This window comes from Otolemur garnettii, unplaced genomic scaffold, assembly GCF_000181295.1.
Source record: "Otolemur garnettii isolate 467f Iridium unplaced genomic scaffold, OtoGar3 scaffold00002, whole genome shotgun sequence".
NCBI classification, from domain to species: domain Eukaryota; kingdom Metazoa; phylum Chordata; class Mammalia; order Primates; family Galagidae; genus Otolemur; species Otolemur garnettii.
The window spans coordinates 2,713,258-2,730,089 of record NW_003852397.1 but is presented as its reverse complement, the minus strand read 5'-3'; the positions used below and the strand labels follow the sequence as shown (position 1 = coordinate 2,730,089).

At 37.0% G+C, this 16,832-nt stretch overlaps 1 protein-coding gene across 2 annotated transcripts in view; it reads left to right on the top strand.

Moving 5' to 3' along the window:
• ATG5 (autophagy related 5) overlaps nt 1-13,065 on the top strand; it is a 145,249-nt gene extending 132,184 nt beyond the window's left edge. The window contains exon 8 of one of the 2 annotated variants that reach the window (XM_012806290.2): nt 10,890-13,065. In XM_012806290.2, coding sequence (XP_012661744.1) covers nt 10,890-11,026 — 137 coding nt within the window. In that variant the 3' untranslated portion in view covers nt 11,027-13,065. The remainder of the gene's footprint in view (nt 1-10,889) is intronic. The other variant, XM_023513072.1, reaches the window with a different exon arrangement.
• Nucleotides 13,066-16,832: the final 3,767 nt, after the last annotated feature.

Here is a 16,832-nt window from a genome sequence, read left to right as displayed (position 1 = left end):
AAAAAAAAAAAAAAAAAACTGCACTTAAAAGAAATTTACAAAGTTGGTTGTTGGTAATCCCCCTATGCAAAGGCAAGTACTGTGATGTTTGACATACTCAGAAATTCTAAGTGTGTGATGCTCTACATGTATTACAGCTGCTTACAAGGATGAAATGCTACAAATTATGATAAAAGTTTTTTATGCCACATTTACCTTGTTAGAAATTAGCTTCTGGACATGATTAGAAATGCTGGAAGTGTGGTTCTCATAGGAAGAAGTAAACTTATTTCACTAAGGCATCTCCATAGTGACTGCCTCTTCTGTAGCCAGCTTGATTATCATCATATACTTGTCACAGTGTATTAAAACTCTTGAAGGCAAGACGTCCAAAAGTAGATTGCAACAGGTGGTTGCTGCAAGTGAAAGTTTTTCATTGAGGAAAACTATAAACAGCAGATTGCGCATTATTTCCTGTTTCATCTCTTCACAAGTAACCCTGGAAGGTCCATTTTAATTTTGCTGGGATACCTGTAGGATGAGGGTCACTTGGCTGTCGTGGGAGCTTCTTTCTGTCTTAGCCCAGCACTCTCTGCTCTTCATTGTTCTCTATTCCTCATTTGATACTTAACTTTATGGAAGAAATGACAATGTCATTTGCAGTGGGAATTCCAAAAGTTCTTCAAATGTAGCCCTTCGGAGCAAAGATCTGCTCTATGCATGTTTAAACATAGTAGGATCAGTTTAAACTTGGTAATTACAATATATTTTACTTTCTTAAATTCATCATCGTACTATCAAATTCTAAGTTTAAGTCAAATTCTTGGCTCTGATTGTTTCATTCTACCCCCCACCTCCATACTTTGTCACAGCTTGTGGGCAGTGGTGACTAATTTTGCTGTTACAGAATCTCTTAATGCTTAAGTTTATTAACTTATGCCTTATCTAAAATCAGACAAAAAGTGCTGATTACTTTCATTCACCGTTATTGGAAATGATCAGATGATTGGACCCAATAGAAGATTACATCTGATTTCCCCTTCCTTAGTTATTGTTCCCTCCCTTAATCTCAAGAATGAATTGAATTAAGCTGACTTTCCCAAAAGTGGGAAACATATGCTTGCACAACTTTCGTATATACATGGTGTTCATAAAGTTTGCTTGCAATTTAATATTGAGAAGTATATATTTTTATTATATATACTTAAAATAAGTCTATATTTTTTCATGTATTTCATCTTCAGCACAAGAAAATAAAAATCTCTTACCAAAATAATAACATAATGCAGACAGAAAGCAAGTTGTCTCTTTATTAATATAAGTTCAGTGGGGCTTCAGTCTTACTTTATACATACAACACACACACACAGTGTCCAAAAAATGTATCCATGTTTTAAGAAAGGAAAAAACTGTATTAAATTTGTAGTACTCAAATCATGTTTGATTTCTGCAATTACAATAGGTTCTTAGCCTCTTGTTTCTTTCTTTCTTTTTTTTTTTTTTTTTTTGAGACAGAGTCTCACTTTGTCACCCTCTATAGAGTGCTAGGATGTCACAGCTCATAGCAACCTCAAACTCTTGGACTTAAGTGATTCTCTTGCCTTAGCCTCCCAAGTAGCTGGGACTACAGATGCCCACCACAATGCCTGGCTGTTTTTTTTATTTTGCTATAGTTGTCATTGTTTAGCAGGCCTGGGCCAGGTGTGGACCCGCTGCCCCAGTGTATGTGACTAGTGCCCTAACCACTGAGCTATGGCACCAAGCCAGCTTCTTATTTCTAGTCATGCCCAGAAGCTAATTTCTAAAAAGGTAAACATGGCATAAAGGTGACTTGTATTCATCTTTTGTTATTGGTATATATTGAGTATTACAACTTTAATATAGTTTTTTCCTTTCCTAAAATATGTATACATTTTGGCACCCTCTGTGTATACACACACAAAATATAATTATTATCTATGCATATATCTTTTATTTCAGGTCAATGTGAAGGTGCAAACAACTAGATTACAGTATTTGCATTTATTAGGTAGAGTTCCTCTTGTAGTTGTGTCTGTACCCAAACGGAGTCTATATTTTAAATAAAACAATTAAGCTTGAACTGTTCTATACTTGATAAACAATAATGGGCCCTATTATACTCATCTATAATTTTTGGATCATAAGCAGATTAAAAACATTTGAACCTATAATTTCAAGGTTCAAAGTTTATTAATGAACAAAGTTTAATTTCTAACTTTTACCATGGTTCTTGTTATGTCAGGAAGCTTTAAAGCAGTTTATTTCAATGGTCCTGGAATCACTTAATATAATTTTCTTTAACTTAAATTTTGGATTATGTCCCCCTTACTAAGATACAAAGATTAAAAGCAAAAGTCAGTGAAAAAATTAGCATGGACATGTTTTGAAATTGTTTAAAATGTTGAGAGTCAAGGCTCTGGAAATATTTGAGGCAGAAATAATTAAAATATAGACAATAAAAAATATACATGAAAAGAGATATGTGGTATATATTAACTCGGATATTATATGTTCGGCTAAGACCTGTACTGCTAAGTGAGTATAGATCCGGAAGAAGTTAATGTAAGTATTTTTAAATGGGTTTGTATTTCTCTGATAAACAGCACTCTCCTTCTGTTTGTGATCATAGGATAAAAGCCTTGTGAGCTTGTATATGTTCATTTTTACTGCTACATCATGTAGTGTGCTCTTAAGATTGAGATCTCATTCCCCAGGAAGCATTTCTGTCTAAGATTAATTGCCCTTTTAAAATCAGCGTTTGATGTATTCCTTTGGCTATATCCTGGCTTGGTTTAACCCTCCGTGACCTGACCTTGCTGACTATTACTGCCTGGCTGACTCAGAATCCTTCAGCATGATGTATGCACTTCAGATTTTAGCCTGTGGTTTTTCATGTCGATGGATTCAATTAGTTGGCGTTTTACTAATGAACATATCAGAGGTTAAAGAATTTGTCAGGCAGGACAAAATTGTTCAGACTGGCTATAATCAAAAAGCTTGTCTCTTTGCTTAATACTTTTCCAGAAGTATTAAGTGCTTTTCAGAAGTTCTACCTGCAATATCACACATCCCATAAAAGCAAATCAAGTAGTTTTCTGCTGAATTTTAAATGTAATTATGAAGCCACAAAGCTAAAGTGGTTATACCATTTCACCTTAGATTTATGTTATTTCATATTTATTTGTAAGTCTCAGGTTTGAAAACTGAGTTACTTAAACTGAAATTTTCTTATTAAGGCAATTATGGATATCCCTTAACAATATACCATCCATTTTATCAACCTCCTTTAAATTGAAAGAGTTCACCTATTTAGCATATTTATTAATAGTAAGAAGGAAACTAAAGCATCTCACTAAAATCTGAAGTAACATGTACAAATTGGCTTAGAAATAGGGACTAAAATCCAGTTTGGGACTGGGAAGGTTATTAGTAACCATTAGTAATAAAAATCTTTAAAAGGCAGATTCATCACATAGCAGGAGTTTTCAAGTAAATATAAATGTATAACATAAATATTTTGAAAGTTTTTTTTTTTCCTACTTGAGTGTTTTCATCTTAATAAATTTAAAAAACCTTACCTAAAGTCTGTTGAACAATAGAACTAGTACATTAGGGCCCATTCAACTTCTGGGTGATGTGCTCTATTGAATATGTATGTTGAGAGCCTATTAAATTAATCCAGAGTTTTTATCATACTTGAGGAATTTGAATTTTTTTTTTTTTGAGGTAAGATCTTATTCTTTCACCTAGACCGCTTACAGGGACATGATCATAGCTCGCTACAGCCTCGAATTCCTGAGCTCAAGTAGTCCTCCTGCCTCAGCCTCCTTGAGTAGCTAAGAGTGACTGTAAGCATACTCCACTATGGTCAGCTGTTTCTTAAATTTTTTGGCAAGGTCTTGCTATGTTGCCCAGGCCGGTCTTAAACTCCTGGGCTAAAGGGAACCTTGTGCTTCCAGCCTCCAAGAATTTTTTTAAATGCTATTTAATTGGTATAATGATTTAGTCTGGGCTTTGTCTTTTTTTAGTATTTTCATTAAAGTCATATGCCATGCTGCATAATAATGGGCCTGAACAATGCAGAGTATATTAACATGAGGCCACACTCTGCAAGCCTTTCTGCGTGCCAGTCATATGATTGAGTCCATCATTTTTATATATCTCTTGGTATATCTAGTACTAAAAGAATTGACTTATTCTCTAACTTTGTGTGTACAAAGAGTTGTCCTTTTTATTACTAAATTGTGGCCTTCTAAAAACTGGCCTTCTGTCCTCACATTAAAGTAGTATTTTTGACAGCTGGTTTTTGTTGTCATTGTTGTTTTGTTTTGTTTTGCAGTTTTGGGCCAGGTGGGGGGGCTGGGTTTGAACCCACCACCTCCGGCATTTAGGGCTGGCGCCCTACCCCATTGAGCCACAGGCGCTGTCCTGTTTTTTGTTTTGTTTTTTTTTAAAGAGAGCAGGAGGGAGAGTTAGAGTAAAGAATCACTTACTTTATTGATACCTACTCTGTCTAAGCCCTGTGCTAGTTGCTGCTGGGTGTTGGCTTGGATTTCCCATTTAATCCTCCATGCAACCCCAGAGATCAGAATTCTTTCTCCACACAACAAGATGAAGAAATGGAGACTAAGAAGTTTAAGTGATTTGAGTAAGAATTCAAAATGAGGAAATTCTGATGATTTGATCTCTGAAAGAAGTATTTTGCTGTTTAGACATAAAAGACTCAAATACTAGACCTGGAAGATGTTGCTAGTGTGTCAGTGATCCTGTGCTACAGAGCAAGAAGTTTACAAACTGTGACTAACAGAGTTAAATCAGAAGCTACCATTGGTTGTAAATCTAGGACTTGAGAGACAGTCTTGATCTCCTATCAGTCAAAGCTGCCCTCTCTTTACATATATATGTATGTAAAATATAATATAAAACCATATATATATGGTTTCTGCATAAAGTTTTGTTTGAAGAAAAATTCTCCATCAGTGTAATCATAAGATTTATTCTAGGAAACATTTAAAAGCATACTTTACCAAAAAAAAATGATTCAGAAAGCTTTTTTTAAATTTCCCACATGATTCAGATGGTAAGCCAGATTTGCAAACCATGAATCTATATAGACATCTTCATTTTATACAAAAGGAAGCAGCCTCAAAGAGATAGGAGACCTCTCCAGAACCCTGCATTGCCAGAGTTAGAGTTCAGGCTACCTCTCACTTTACTTTTAAGTATTACTTTGTTAACTATCACTACATGGTTGGCCATCTCTTCTTCATCTCTTATATTGTTGTATATTGTTACATTCATTAAATACATCCTATACTTAGGCATCATTTTTTTTCATATGTACGTAAGAGTTTAGCATTGTTTTGACTTTGTAATTTTCATGAGTGGGAGTGGCTTACGTGGCTAATATAATTTTTCTTTTTTTGCTTCTAAGTGTAATTGCTGCTGCCACTCTACTCATATAGCCAAAGTTTGTCTGAATATATTTTTCTTAAAATGCAATACAATTCTAAAAATGTTCAGTTAATTTTTTTATTTCTTGTGACATTTATTTTTGTTACTTATTTTTTTCATTTTTATTTATTTTTTGTGACGTTTATTTTTTGTCACTCTGTTGCCCTCAGTAGAATGCTGTGACATCATAGCTCACAGCAACTTCAAACTCTTGGGCTCAAGTGATTCTGTTGCCTCAGCCTCCAGAGTAGCCATGATGCCCAGCTAATTTTTCTATTTTTAGTAGAGACAGGGTCTCACTTTGGCTCAGGCTGGTCTCCAACTCCTGAGCTGAGGCAAACCACCCCCCTCAGCCTCCCAGAGTGCCAGGATTATAGGCGTGAGCCACCATGCCTGGTCAAAATGTTCACTTTAAAATAGATGCTAAGGCTCGGCGCCTATAGCTCAACTGGCTAAGGCGCCAGCCACGTACACCTAAGGTGGCGGGTTCGAATCCCCAGCCCGGACCCGCCAAACAACAATGACGGCTGCAACCAAAAAATAGCCAGGCGTTGTGGCGGGCGCCTGTGGTCCTAGCTACTTGGGAGGCAGAGGCAGGAGACTCGCTTGAGCCCGGGAGTTGGAGGTTGCTGTGAGCTGTAATGCCACGGCACTCTACCCCGGGGGATGGCTTGAGGCTCTGTCAAAAAAAAAAAAAATAAAAATAAAAATAAAATAGATGCTAAGTTTTAAAAAGTGCTGCGTGGATATTCTACAAAATAATTAGATGCGCTCTTCAAAATTATCAAGGTTAAGAGTTGCAAAGAAGGGCTACAAACTTGCAGATTAAAAGAGAGTAAAGAGACATGAAAATTATATGCAGTGTGTGAATCCTTGCCATGTCTGAATGTGTTAAAAACTTAATCCTCAGTGCAGCAGTGTTGGAAGTTGTGGGCCTTTTGAGAGCTCTCACAAATGGCTAATCCTGGTATAAAAAGGGTTTGCAGGACTGGGTTCGCTGTCCATTGCCCCTCCACTTTCTGCCATATAGCAATGAACCACAGAGGGCTAGGCCAGGTGCCAGCATCTTATACTTGGATTTCCTAGCCCAGAACTATGAGAAATAAATTTTTGTTTTTTATAAGTTGCCCAGTGTCAGGTACTCTGTTTTGTCACTGCAAATGTATCAAGACACACTTGGATTGGGTCCTAGAATAAATAAAAATATATTATTGGGATAGCTGACACATTTAAATATGCACTATATAGTAGTATTATATCAATATTAATTTTAAAATTTTGGATATCTGTATTGTGGTTATATACATGAATATTTATATACTGTAAATTTGGAATTATGTCAGAGTTAAAGTTATGGCCTAGCATTCCTGTCATCTGAGCACTTCAGGAGGCTGAAGTGGGAGGATCTGTTGAGCCCAGGAGTTCAGGGTTACACTGAGCTGTGATTGACTGCAGCATGGTACCTACCCCAGCCTAGGTGACAGAGCAAGGCCCTGCCTCTTAAAAAAAAACAGAAATTATCCCCCCCCAAATACCCTCTATGAAAGAAGTTTATGTAGAATTAATTCCCTTGATTACTGCCTCAATTGTTTGCCTAATTTAAAGCTTCAAACCAACTTCTTGAAAAACCTGAGTGGGAGAGATATGAAATAACATTTTTCTCCTGAGTCATTTTCTTTGTAGTGACATATTTCTCATTCCAAATATTAAGTTCTAGATTTCCAGTTTGAAACACAAAGATGTATTTACCGAAAACATGGTTTACTTTAGCAGTATCATCAAGTATTTCCTTTCTACCGTTAGAGCAAAAAAATCTACTAAGTTTTTACTATTCTCTTTTTTTAGTCTCAGTGTTACCAAAATGCCCAGCCATGCTTTGTGGTTATTTATGATAGCATGAATAAGGTCACACCACATATATTTGGCTTATCTGGGAACTTTTTTTTAACTTTTTGTTGTTTTAATAATTGAAGCAGTCTTTATTGGTAGAGTTCTTCTACATAATAGGGCTATCAGAAACTCTTCTTATACATTAATTTTTTTAAATTTCAGGTTAATGTGAGAGTACAACTACATTACAGTGTTTGCATCTGTGAGGTAGAGTCCCTCTTGTAGTGCGTCCCATCAACCAAGTGGTGTGCCATATACCCTTACATTGTGCCCATTAAGCCATCCCCCCTCCCTTCTCCCCTCCCGTGTTCCTCCTCCCCCCAACTTGAATTGAATTGAGTTTTTCTGATATGCAAGTGTGTATTAGATCGTCTTCTGGCTTCATATTACTATTGAGAACATTGGATACTTGCTTTTCCATTCTTGTGATACTTTACCAAGAAGAATGTGCTTCAACTCCAGGTTAATACAATAGATGTATGGCCTAGCATTCCTGTTATCTGAGCACTTCATATATCTTTGTGTCTCCATCTTTTTTAATGGCTAAATAGTATTCCATGGTGTACATATACCACAGTTCATTAATCCATTCCTAGGTTGGTGGGTATTTAGATTGTTTCCCACATCTTGGCAATTATAAATTGTTTTTCAACAACCTAGTGCGTATGTCTTTATGATTAAATGATATTTTTTCTTCTGGATAGATGCCTAGTAATGAGATTTTAGGAACAAATGGGAGATCTAATCGGAGTTCTTTGAGGATTCCCCATACTTCTTTTCAAAGAGGCCATGTTAGTTTGTAGTCCCACCAACAATATAAAAGTGTTCCTTTCTTTCCACACCCATGCCAGCATCTGCAACTTTGGGACTTTGTGTTGCAGGCTATTCTCACTGGGTTAGGTGATATCTCAGGGTGGTTTTGATTTGCATACCTCTGATGATTAAGGATGATGAGCATTTTTTCATTTTTTGTTAGCCATTCATCTGTCTTCCTCAAAAAAGGTTCTGTTCATGTCTCTTGCTCAGTAATAGATGGGGTTGTTTCCAAAACATTAGTCTTGGCAGTACATTCTGCCAGCAACAAAACTATCTAAACTATGAAAATATTTATTGACGAATTACTATATGGAGGGTGCTGTACTAGGCACACGGGACATGGTGATGAGTAGGAGAGAAACTTTAGTTCATATTTCCAAAGGGACCACTGTCCCATTCTAAGAATCTCTCTGGTTATAATTATGTTTTTGATGGAAATCAGAAAACAAACGCTAGTATATATACTGGACAAATGGGTAGGCAATGACAAAATACTGTATTTAAAACCTTAAACTGTTCTGTGGAGGGATGTGACAGCCTCGCATTCTCTGTTTAGTTGTCTAAGTTTAGTTAGTGATACCTTTATGTTGTAGATTAAAAGTGGCCCCAGCTTCTAAACCAGAGAATGAATGCTGCCTAGTCAGAGCTCGGATGAGGTGGCTTATTCGGCTTATTCACATAGTGAATATTGCTTATGTTCTCCAGCTTTTGTTGCACAACTCATAAACTCCACCTCGCCTGTGTTTTGTAACAGGGTTGGCTTTTGGATTGTATGCCATATTATATTTGCTCCTCCTCCCCCACCTTTTTTTTTTTTTTTTTGATGGACATGAATGTTTGTTTGAACTAATTGCTCCCATGTTTAAATATTGTTCGGGACATAGTATTTTGTATATTGCGCTGTGACTTGTTCCTTCTGTTTCATGGTATACAAAGGTGATTCTGGCTTAAGGAAAAACCTTACAGATAAGGAACTTTTACTCTCACACCACTACTCTTTCATTTTTTGACTCAGTGCTAAGTAGGAGGAAGATTCTGAGAATATTAAAATATTTCAAAGAAATATATAATAAGAATATGAAGAGAACTCTACCGGAAATGTTTTCAAATATTCTAAGAAAGATTTAATACAGCACAACCGTGGCAATCTAGAATTTACAAAGAGTGAATCATTCCAGATAGCTAAGTGTTTATCCTTTTGAATACTAACATTTTAAAAAGTCTTCCCGAAGTATTAATACTGTGCTTTCTGTAGCAGTCTGTTTATGGCTTAATCTCCTATTTATGGTTGATTGATGCCATTATTAATTGGTACCAATCATTGTATTAACACTGTGGTCACAGCTGTGTGGAAAAGTATGTATAGATGTAACAAAGACTGACAGAAAACTCAAACCGGTGAAAGCATGTTTCAGGGTAGTAGTATACTAGGATGAAGTGATAGCATTTTCTGAAATTGTTTTAAACTGTGACACACAGTAGTTTGGATGTTTGCTTGGGACATCTTCCTTCGTTGTCTTTAGAACTGGTGGTGTGTCAGGTTTTTATTTTTGGCGATCTTCTACGTGTATTGACTCTCTGCAGTCTTTGTGTCCTCTGTTGGCCATCGTCTCCCAGGACTGCCTCTAACAGGAAGTCTAAGTATTTCTTTGAAAGAGCCTCTTGTTTCAGATGCCGGCCACGTCTTTTCACCATACATCATCAGCCCATTTTGCCCAGACATCCGAACCTAGGGATTTGAAAGTCATTGGGAACAGAGCAGAAAAGAAAAAGTAGGGTATTTCTCCTTCCCGGAGTCCCATGAAGTCCTTGTTTCCTTGTTGTCTTCTGTCTCCAAGAAGCTGAGAGGTTTAGACGTTTAAGAGATCAGAAAGGAGACAAAGCAAGAATTGTGCCAAAGTTTCTTGATAGTTCTATTTTTTTTTTCTTTTTATTAGAGTTTAGTTTTGCTTTCTTTGTTTTCCTATAACAACCAAGGTTATCGATTCATCATATTAAAATCATGAAAAACACAAAATGAAATATAAATGTAATTTGGAATAAAATTTGAATTCAAAGGAAAAATCTGAATTGCAGCACCCTTTTAATTAACAAATGGGCATTAATAAATCTCAGGCAGGTTTCGTGATTCTAAAACAGGAATCCTTGAATCAGATTCTTAGTTCCTTCTGATTAAAACTCCAAGTAATGTTCTAATAGTAACCTGAACTTTTTGATATATACTTAAACTCTTAACTGAAAATCAACAAAGCTCTCTTTTATTTTATTACACATCTTCTCAAATACTGATCTGATTCTTGATGTTCTATTTTACACTTTTAAAATATGTTTAGACCTATTTCGTATACTTGTCATTTTTAATAACCATATAGTACAGTTTTTAATGTATAACTAAAATAACTTTTGGTCATTGGGTACAGTGGGCTGTTTTGCCACCATAGTTTCATTAACGTCAATCTTAGGTAAGCACAGTAATTAAGAAAGAATGAATACTTTCACATAATAGCAACAGAATTTTTATCAGAATTCATTGTAACCCTCAGGTTTCTGTTTTGAATGATACATACTGCAACATTTGAACTTTCTCCATGTCCACATTTCCTGTTCAGGGCAGAAAACAGGTTTAAAATCCATTTAATTCACTAAGGATTCTCAAAAGGCAACACATTATGTTTTCTTCAACTGTTTTGACTCTCACTGACTATCCTTGGATTTTTTTCTTGGAATAGATGGGGAAAAAAAGAATCAAGTGATGATTCATGGAATTGAGCCCATGTTGGAAACACCTCTGCAGTGGCTCAGTGAACATCTGAGCTACCCGGATAATTTTCTTCATATTAGTATCATCCCACAACCAACAGATTGAAGGATCAACTGTTTGCCTGACCGGAATCACCCTTAAACAGGATTTTCCAGAGCATGTCACCCTCCTGCTTCAGTCAGGGTCGGTGGAGGCAGCCTGACCAGAAACACTGCACATGCTGCGAGCAGAGCAGGCACGAGATTCCACGTCAGATAAGGCAACTGGGCTGGTCTGTCTGTGCATCACCACTGCTTTCCTCCACTGCCGTCGGTAAACCTCAGCCGTGACACGAAAGATCCGCAGGACCACTGCAAGTCTTCTGTTTTCTTGTAAAATATAATGAAGCCTAAACCTTTGGCCTATGAAGATGTGCCACTCGGTTTGTATTTCTGATTAACAAATAAACAGAGATATTTCCTAAGGTGATGATGATGAACTTTAGCTTGAGAGAGTGGAAACATTGGTTTAATTTTCAAGAGAATTACACTTAAGAAAGTAAAAGAGAAATTCTGTTATCAATAACTTGCAGTAATTTTTTTTGTAATAGATTGAATTACAGTAAACCCATCTTTCCTTAATGAAAATTTCCTATGTTTACAGTCTGTCTATTGGTATGCAAACAATCTTGTAACTTTGATAATGAACAGTGAGAGATTTTTAAATAAAGCCTCTAAATATGTTTTGTCATTTAATAACATATAGTTTTGTCAGTTTTCAAGTACTTTCTGCCTCACATATGGTAGATCACTTTTTACTCTGCTACCATTCTGATGGGTGGTCATTGGCAGGGGCTGATGTAGGGCATAGGATGACACATCTCAGGAGCTGTCATAGAATTTCTTGCTGCCGACTTTAAAATCTGTGTTCTCTATACACTAAAGGTATACATAATGTAACTGTTTCTCTTTGCTGTTTATCATTGTAAGCCTGTCAAATCGTAGGATGCCGAGCACCTGTGTGAGATCATTTTGCATTTTTGGAAAATCCCATTCTTTTCCAAGCTAGTGTTTTCCGTTGGCTCCAGGTTTAATTTTTCACTACAGTCCCCTGGCAGCCAATCTTTGAAGTCTCAAAATTACCTATCTTCTGACTGCAGCATCTTTTCCTTAATTTTACCAAGAATAACCAGGGGTAACTGGAGTTCTTACTCAACATAAGGAAGGATTGTTGTACTTTATTACCAAGCTGCTGGGATTTTACCAGTTGAACATGCTTGTGCATTGCAGTTGCTTTCTTCTGAGCTGGCTTGGTGTCCACTGTGAGTATGCTCACACAGTAATGGTCATAGATCCCGTAAAAAAGGAATGTTTTTCTTAAAAAATCATACAAATGTTGAAGTGAGGTCCTGCTAGTGCTCACTACTTCCTTTTCTTTTTCGTGTTGTTATTTTCACTGATGAAAAGTAAATTATTCATAGAATGAGATAAAGTTGATCTAATATTCTGGCATAGAAATTATAAGGCTCAGTCAAAAAGAATAACTTAGGGCACCAATCACAGAAAAATAGAAGCAAGTAGAAAACAAGTGGCCACTGTAAATAAAATGAAAGAAAACTGCCATCTTAGTGAAAGAGGAAAAAAATACTACCAATATTTGAGTTACGTAAGGATAAAAAATCCACTGACTTGTATTTTTGCAAAAGAGGTTGGTCTGAATATGATTGTTCACATTAAAAGTGTTTGTTCCTCTGTTCGGTTTGGGGATTTTCCCCCTGATGTTTTGACAGACTGAAGTGAGCTTCGGTGAGCAAAAGGATCAGAATGCCAGGGAGTGCTAAACTGTGATGAAGAAAGTGCAGTGAGGAAGGGGAGCCAGAGCAGTTGCCCACAGACAGGACCAGTGAACGGTCTTTGCAGTGGGCTAATGTGAGCTATTGATCTTTATTTCTGGGTTTGAAAGTAAAGTTAATCAAGCCATTGCCCACTTTTACTTATTCATTATTACACCAGCATCATAACTGTATTACTCTCCTCCCAGGTAAGTGAAGCCAATAATACAGCAGAAGAGGAATAAAACCAGACATTAGAGCTGGCTTAGATATCTATTTTTGTTTCTTTTTATTTGAATATTTAAATTTTATGGTTTATTAAAAAGTTAAATAAGTGTGTGTCTGTCTTTATTTCTGAAAGTTGGGAAATAACTTTATTTAAATTTCCTATGGTGAAGTCATTACAATTTCCCTTGTCTTGCACCTGTTTTAAAAGTTTCTCAGAGAAATTAAAAGGATGAGGGATAAAGGAGAACATGTGCACAAAAATCCGAGAGGGCCACAGATCTTCACATGCTCATTTAACTTACTCTTGGTAGATAGTGACCCTCTAGAAAAATAAAAAGAAAAGAATTTTTTTGAGACAGAGTCTCACTTGGTCACCCTTGGTAGAGTACTATGGCATCGTAGCTCATAGCCACTTCAAATTCTTGGGTTCAAGCGATTCTCTTGCCTCAGCTTCCCAAGTAGTTGGGACTGCAGGCACCTGCCACAAAGCCCGGCTATTTTTAGAGATGGAGTCTCGCTGTCGCTCAGGCTGGTCTCAAACCTGTGTGCTCAGACAATCCACCTTCTTCCACCTCCCAGATTGCTGGAATTACAGGCATGAGCCGCTGAGCCCAGCCTAAGAAAGTTTTCTTAATTATTGGCATTATAAATTAGGAAGGAATATATTCAGAGTAGATAAAGTCATTGTCCTTGATAATGTTGATTTTCATTTGGATGACCTAAGTTTGACCATGGACAGAGTTAAATTGGTAAGCATCATCTAAGTGTCCAAAACTGTTCATAATTCAACAAAACTGACCCATCAGTCTTTATAGGATGATGATGGATGCACCACATTCCAATCTAAGTGTGAGGCACACCAGTTAGTGGACCAGTCTCGTTATGCTTATCCTGTTCACTGGAAACTAGGCAGGAATTGATCATTTTCTAAGAAAACATTACACAAGATTTGACATTGAGCGACAGTAGCTTTTAATGGTTATCTTCATAGGGCATCTTTATTATTTTATAGACTATGTGAGGTAACATTCCATTCAATTTGGTTTATGTGGGTCATGCCAGAGAATGACAGTCTCACTTTTTATTTATGATACTCTTGCTATTTGGGCATGAGGTAAGTTGGGTTTCCTGGTGCATGTGCCAAAAATAGTTGAAAGGCAAGTGTAGAATCTTAAAGTCTGGTAGGAAAACCAAGTGTGGGCACAGTTAGGAATGTGTGAACCCATTCATTGTCAATCACTGGGATGGAGTCGACCAAACACTACTTATCTCCTGAGACTTAACGTCGTCCCCTTAAGTGTTTCTAAATATCTCCTGCTCTGAACATATTAAAAATTACAGGAGTGGTAGGGAGGAGCAAAGAGAAATATGCCTCTTTTCAGATGATCTGAGAGTAAATGACACTTCATAATTATAAAAATTTATCATGTAGCTTCATTTCACAAAAGGATCTTTTAAATACTCTCAAGGATGGATCATAAATTTGATATTAACAAACATCGTACTACTGTGGAATCTCAGTAGGCACAGTATAGGAACCAAAAGAGTAAAAGACCCAGTTTTTAAGTCCTTTAATTAGTTCAGGTAGTATTTAGGTTTTTAAACATTTAACCACTTTTGTAATATGTTAGTGTGATAAACAGTGAGATAAAAGCAAATCTGATTGCAGTGCAGGGATGGCAGTATGCTTGGACATGTCCACGGAGTCCTTGGAGTGTGACTATTGGCTTTCTCTCTGTGGCCTCCCCACCTCCAAAGGTAAATAAAGTGCCACCAACCCTTTTCCTTTATTTCCCTAGTTCTTCGAGGAGTGTCTAACACATGTATATAAATTTTTTTTTTTAATTAGGGGTTGCTTAATGACACCTTAAATGTAATCAGTGCTCTATTTTTTCCAGTAAAAACACCAACTATAAAAGTAGAAAGAACCTTATCATTCAGAAATCAGTATACAAAGTGCACTTGGTTCTGGTGGCATTAGTGATGAAGATGTGCTTACTCAAATCAGCCACTTTCAGTAGGAACCGCTGTGGACTAGAGCCTTGCGTCAGTTCACATTCGTTTTAGCTGTCGTGTAGACCACAGCACACATCTTGTGTTTCAACATCATTCTAATTTAGGCAGCCCTTAAAGCTGGAGCTGTTCTCATCCAGCATCTGGAGGTATTTATTAATCCTGACCTTTCATAAATGAGTAGTTTGTGTCTTGCTTCTGCTTCTAAGACTACTTCTGAAAATGAGAGCTATTGAATCCAGCGTCTAGGCTGCAGAATCATTTTTCTCTAAGTATCACAACACACTATTGAACTGTAGCTTGGGAAATGCTACATTAATTATCAGATCCTAATGACCCCGACAGTTCATAGTATAAATCTTATCCTTCCCTTTCTGACAACTCTGGCTATTTAAAAGAAGTTTGCAAGGGTCTGACTCATCTCCAGACAAAACACCTCTGGTCTGGTCATCCTTCCTCCAGATAATGTCTTGTTTCTTCATGTCACTTTGGAAATGTATTTATCAAATCATTAGACTGTATTCACTCAGTCTAATACTGAGTATTTAGTACACGCCAAGTACTGGGCTATGTGCAGGTGCTGCAGTAGTTTAGATTTTCATGATGCCCACATCAGTATAGTCTGGCTGCTGAGTGCTGTAATATGATGGATCACAGCCTGAGTAAGATACAGGTTTAGAGAGAGGGCTGGGAATTAACCACAAGTTCTTTTTATGAAGCATGCACACAAAAACTAAGGCAAGTGGTGAATGGATTAGAGAAAACCCCTTCTCAGTTCTTAGGTATGACAGTAAGTAGGAATTAAAGGTGAATGTTTGTTCTCAGGGAGTCACCGTGAAGCTAGCGCCATGGAGCTAAAATACAGCAGTCTATGAGAATAGCAACCCAGAGCCCCCAGTGGAGCGCAGCTTAGGTTAAGCAGAGAGGGTTGACTTCACAGCCACCTGCAGCAGGAACTTACCATCTCTGGCTGGACACTGCTTATTCAGGATGTGATGACTTTCTTTTTGTGTGGTCTACTGTGTATTTTCCAAGTAAGTTATGCTGCTAAAAGTTACATCTGTAAGTTGGGTTTTGATATTCTTATTACTCAAAACTTGGGTTTTAGCTTTCTTTTACAGAGATAGTAACTCACTGACTTATAAACTGTATTTGAACCCTATGATTTTGTACAAGTCTAGGGAAAAATTGCAGCCTACCCCCTCCCCCAATAGCAGCCTTTTTCTGAGTGTGCCATCTCAGTCTCAGCTCCCTGAAGAGTTTGGGCATTGGCAGTACCTACGTTTCTGTAGTTCCTTTTGTCATTGTTTTGAAATTCATTATCGTGTAAGATGAAATGTCAACTTATCTCGATCCGTCTGATGTGATCTGTAATGATGCTAATATTCAAGTGTGAGAAAGTTATTGATGTCTCACTGTGTTCTGACGCCAGCTTTAAAAGGTGAGGGAGCAAATCAGGTAAAAGCTGAGCTATTTTTGGACTGGATCGTGGATGAAACATTGGAGTGAAAAGAATAGAAATGCTGGATGGGCTTAATTAGCAATAGTCCAACTCAGATGAATGGTGGATGTCTTTCATTCTAGGCAGAACAAAACACATGTTAGTCTTGAAGGAGAACGTTTTAGAACATATCTGTAATTAGTAATGCTGTGTTAGACTCACTTAGATTTTATTGAATTCTACGTGATTACTTTGTTCATTCAAACATGTACTGAGCAAATAGGGTAATGGATCTTTTGGGAGGAACAAGACACACTCTCTGACCATAAGGAGGGAGAAGACAAAAATAACTATGCAACCTAAAACTCAGAAATTGTAATGAGAATGGTACAAATAAAGAACTGTGGGAAACGGAGCTG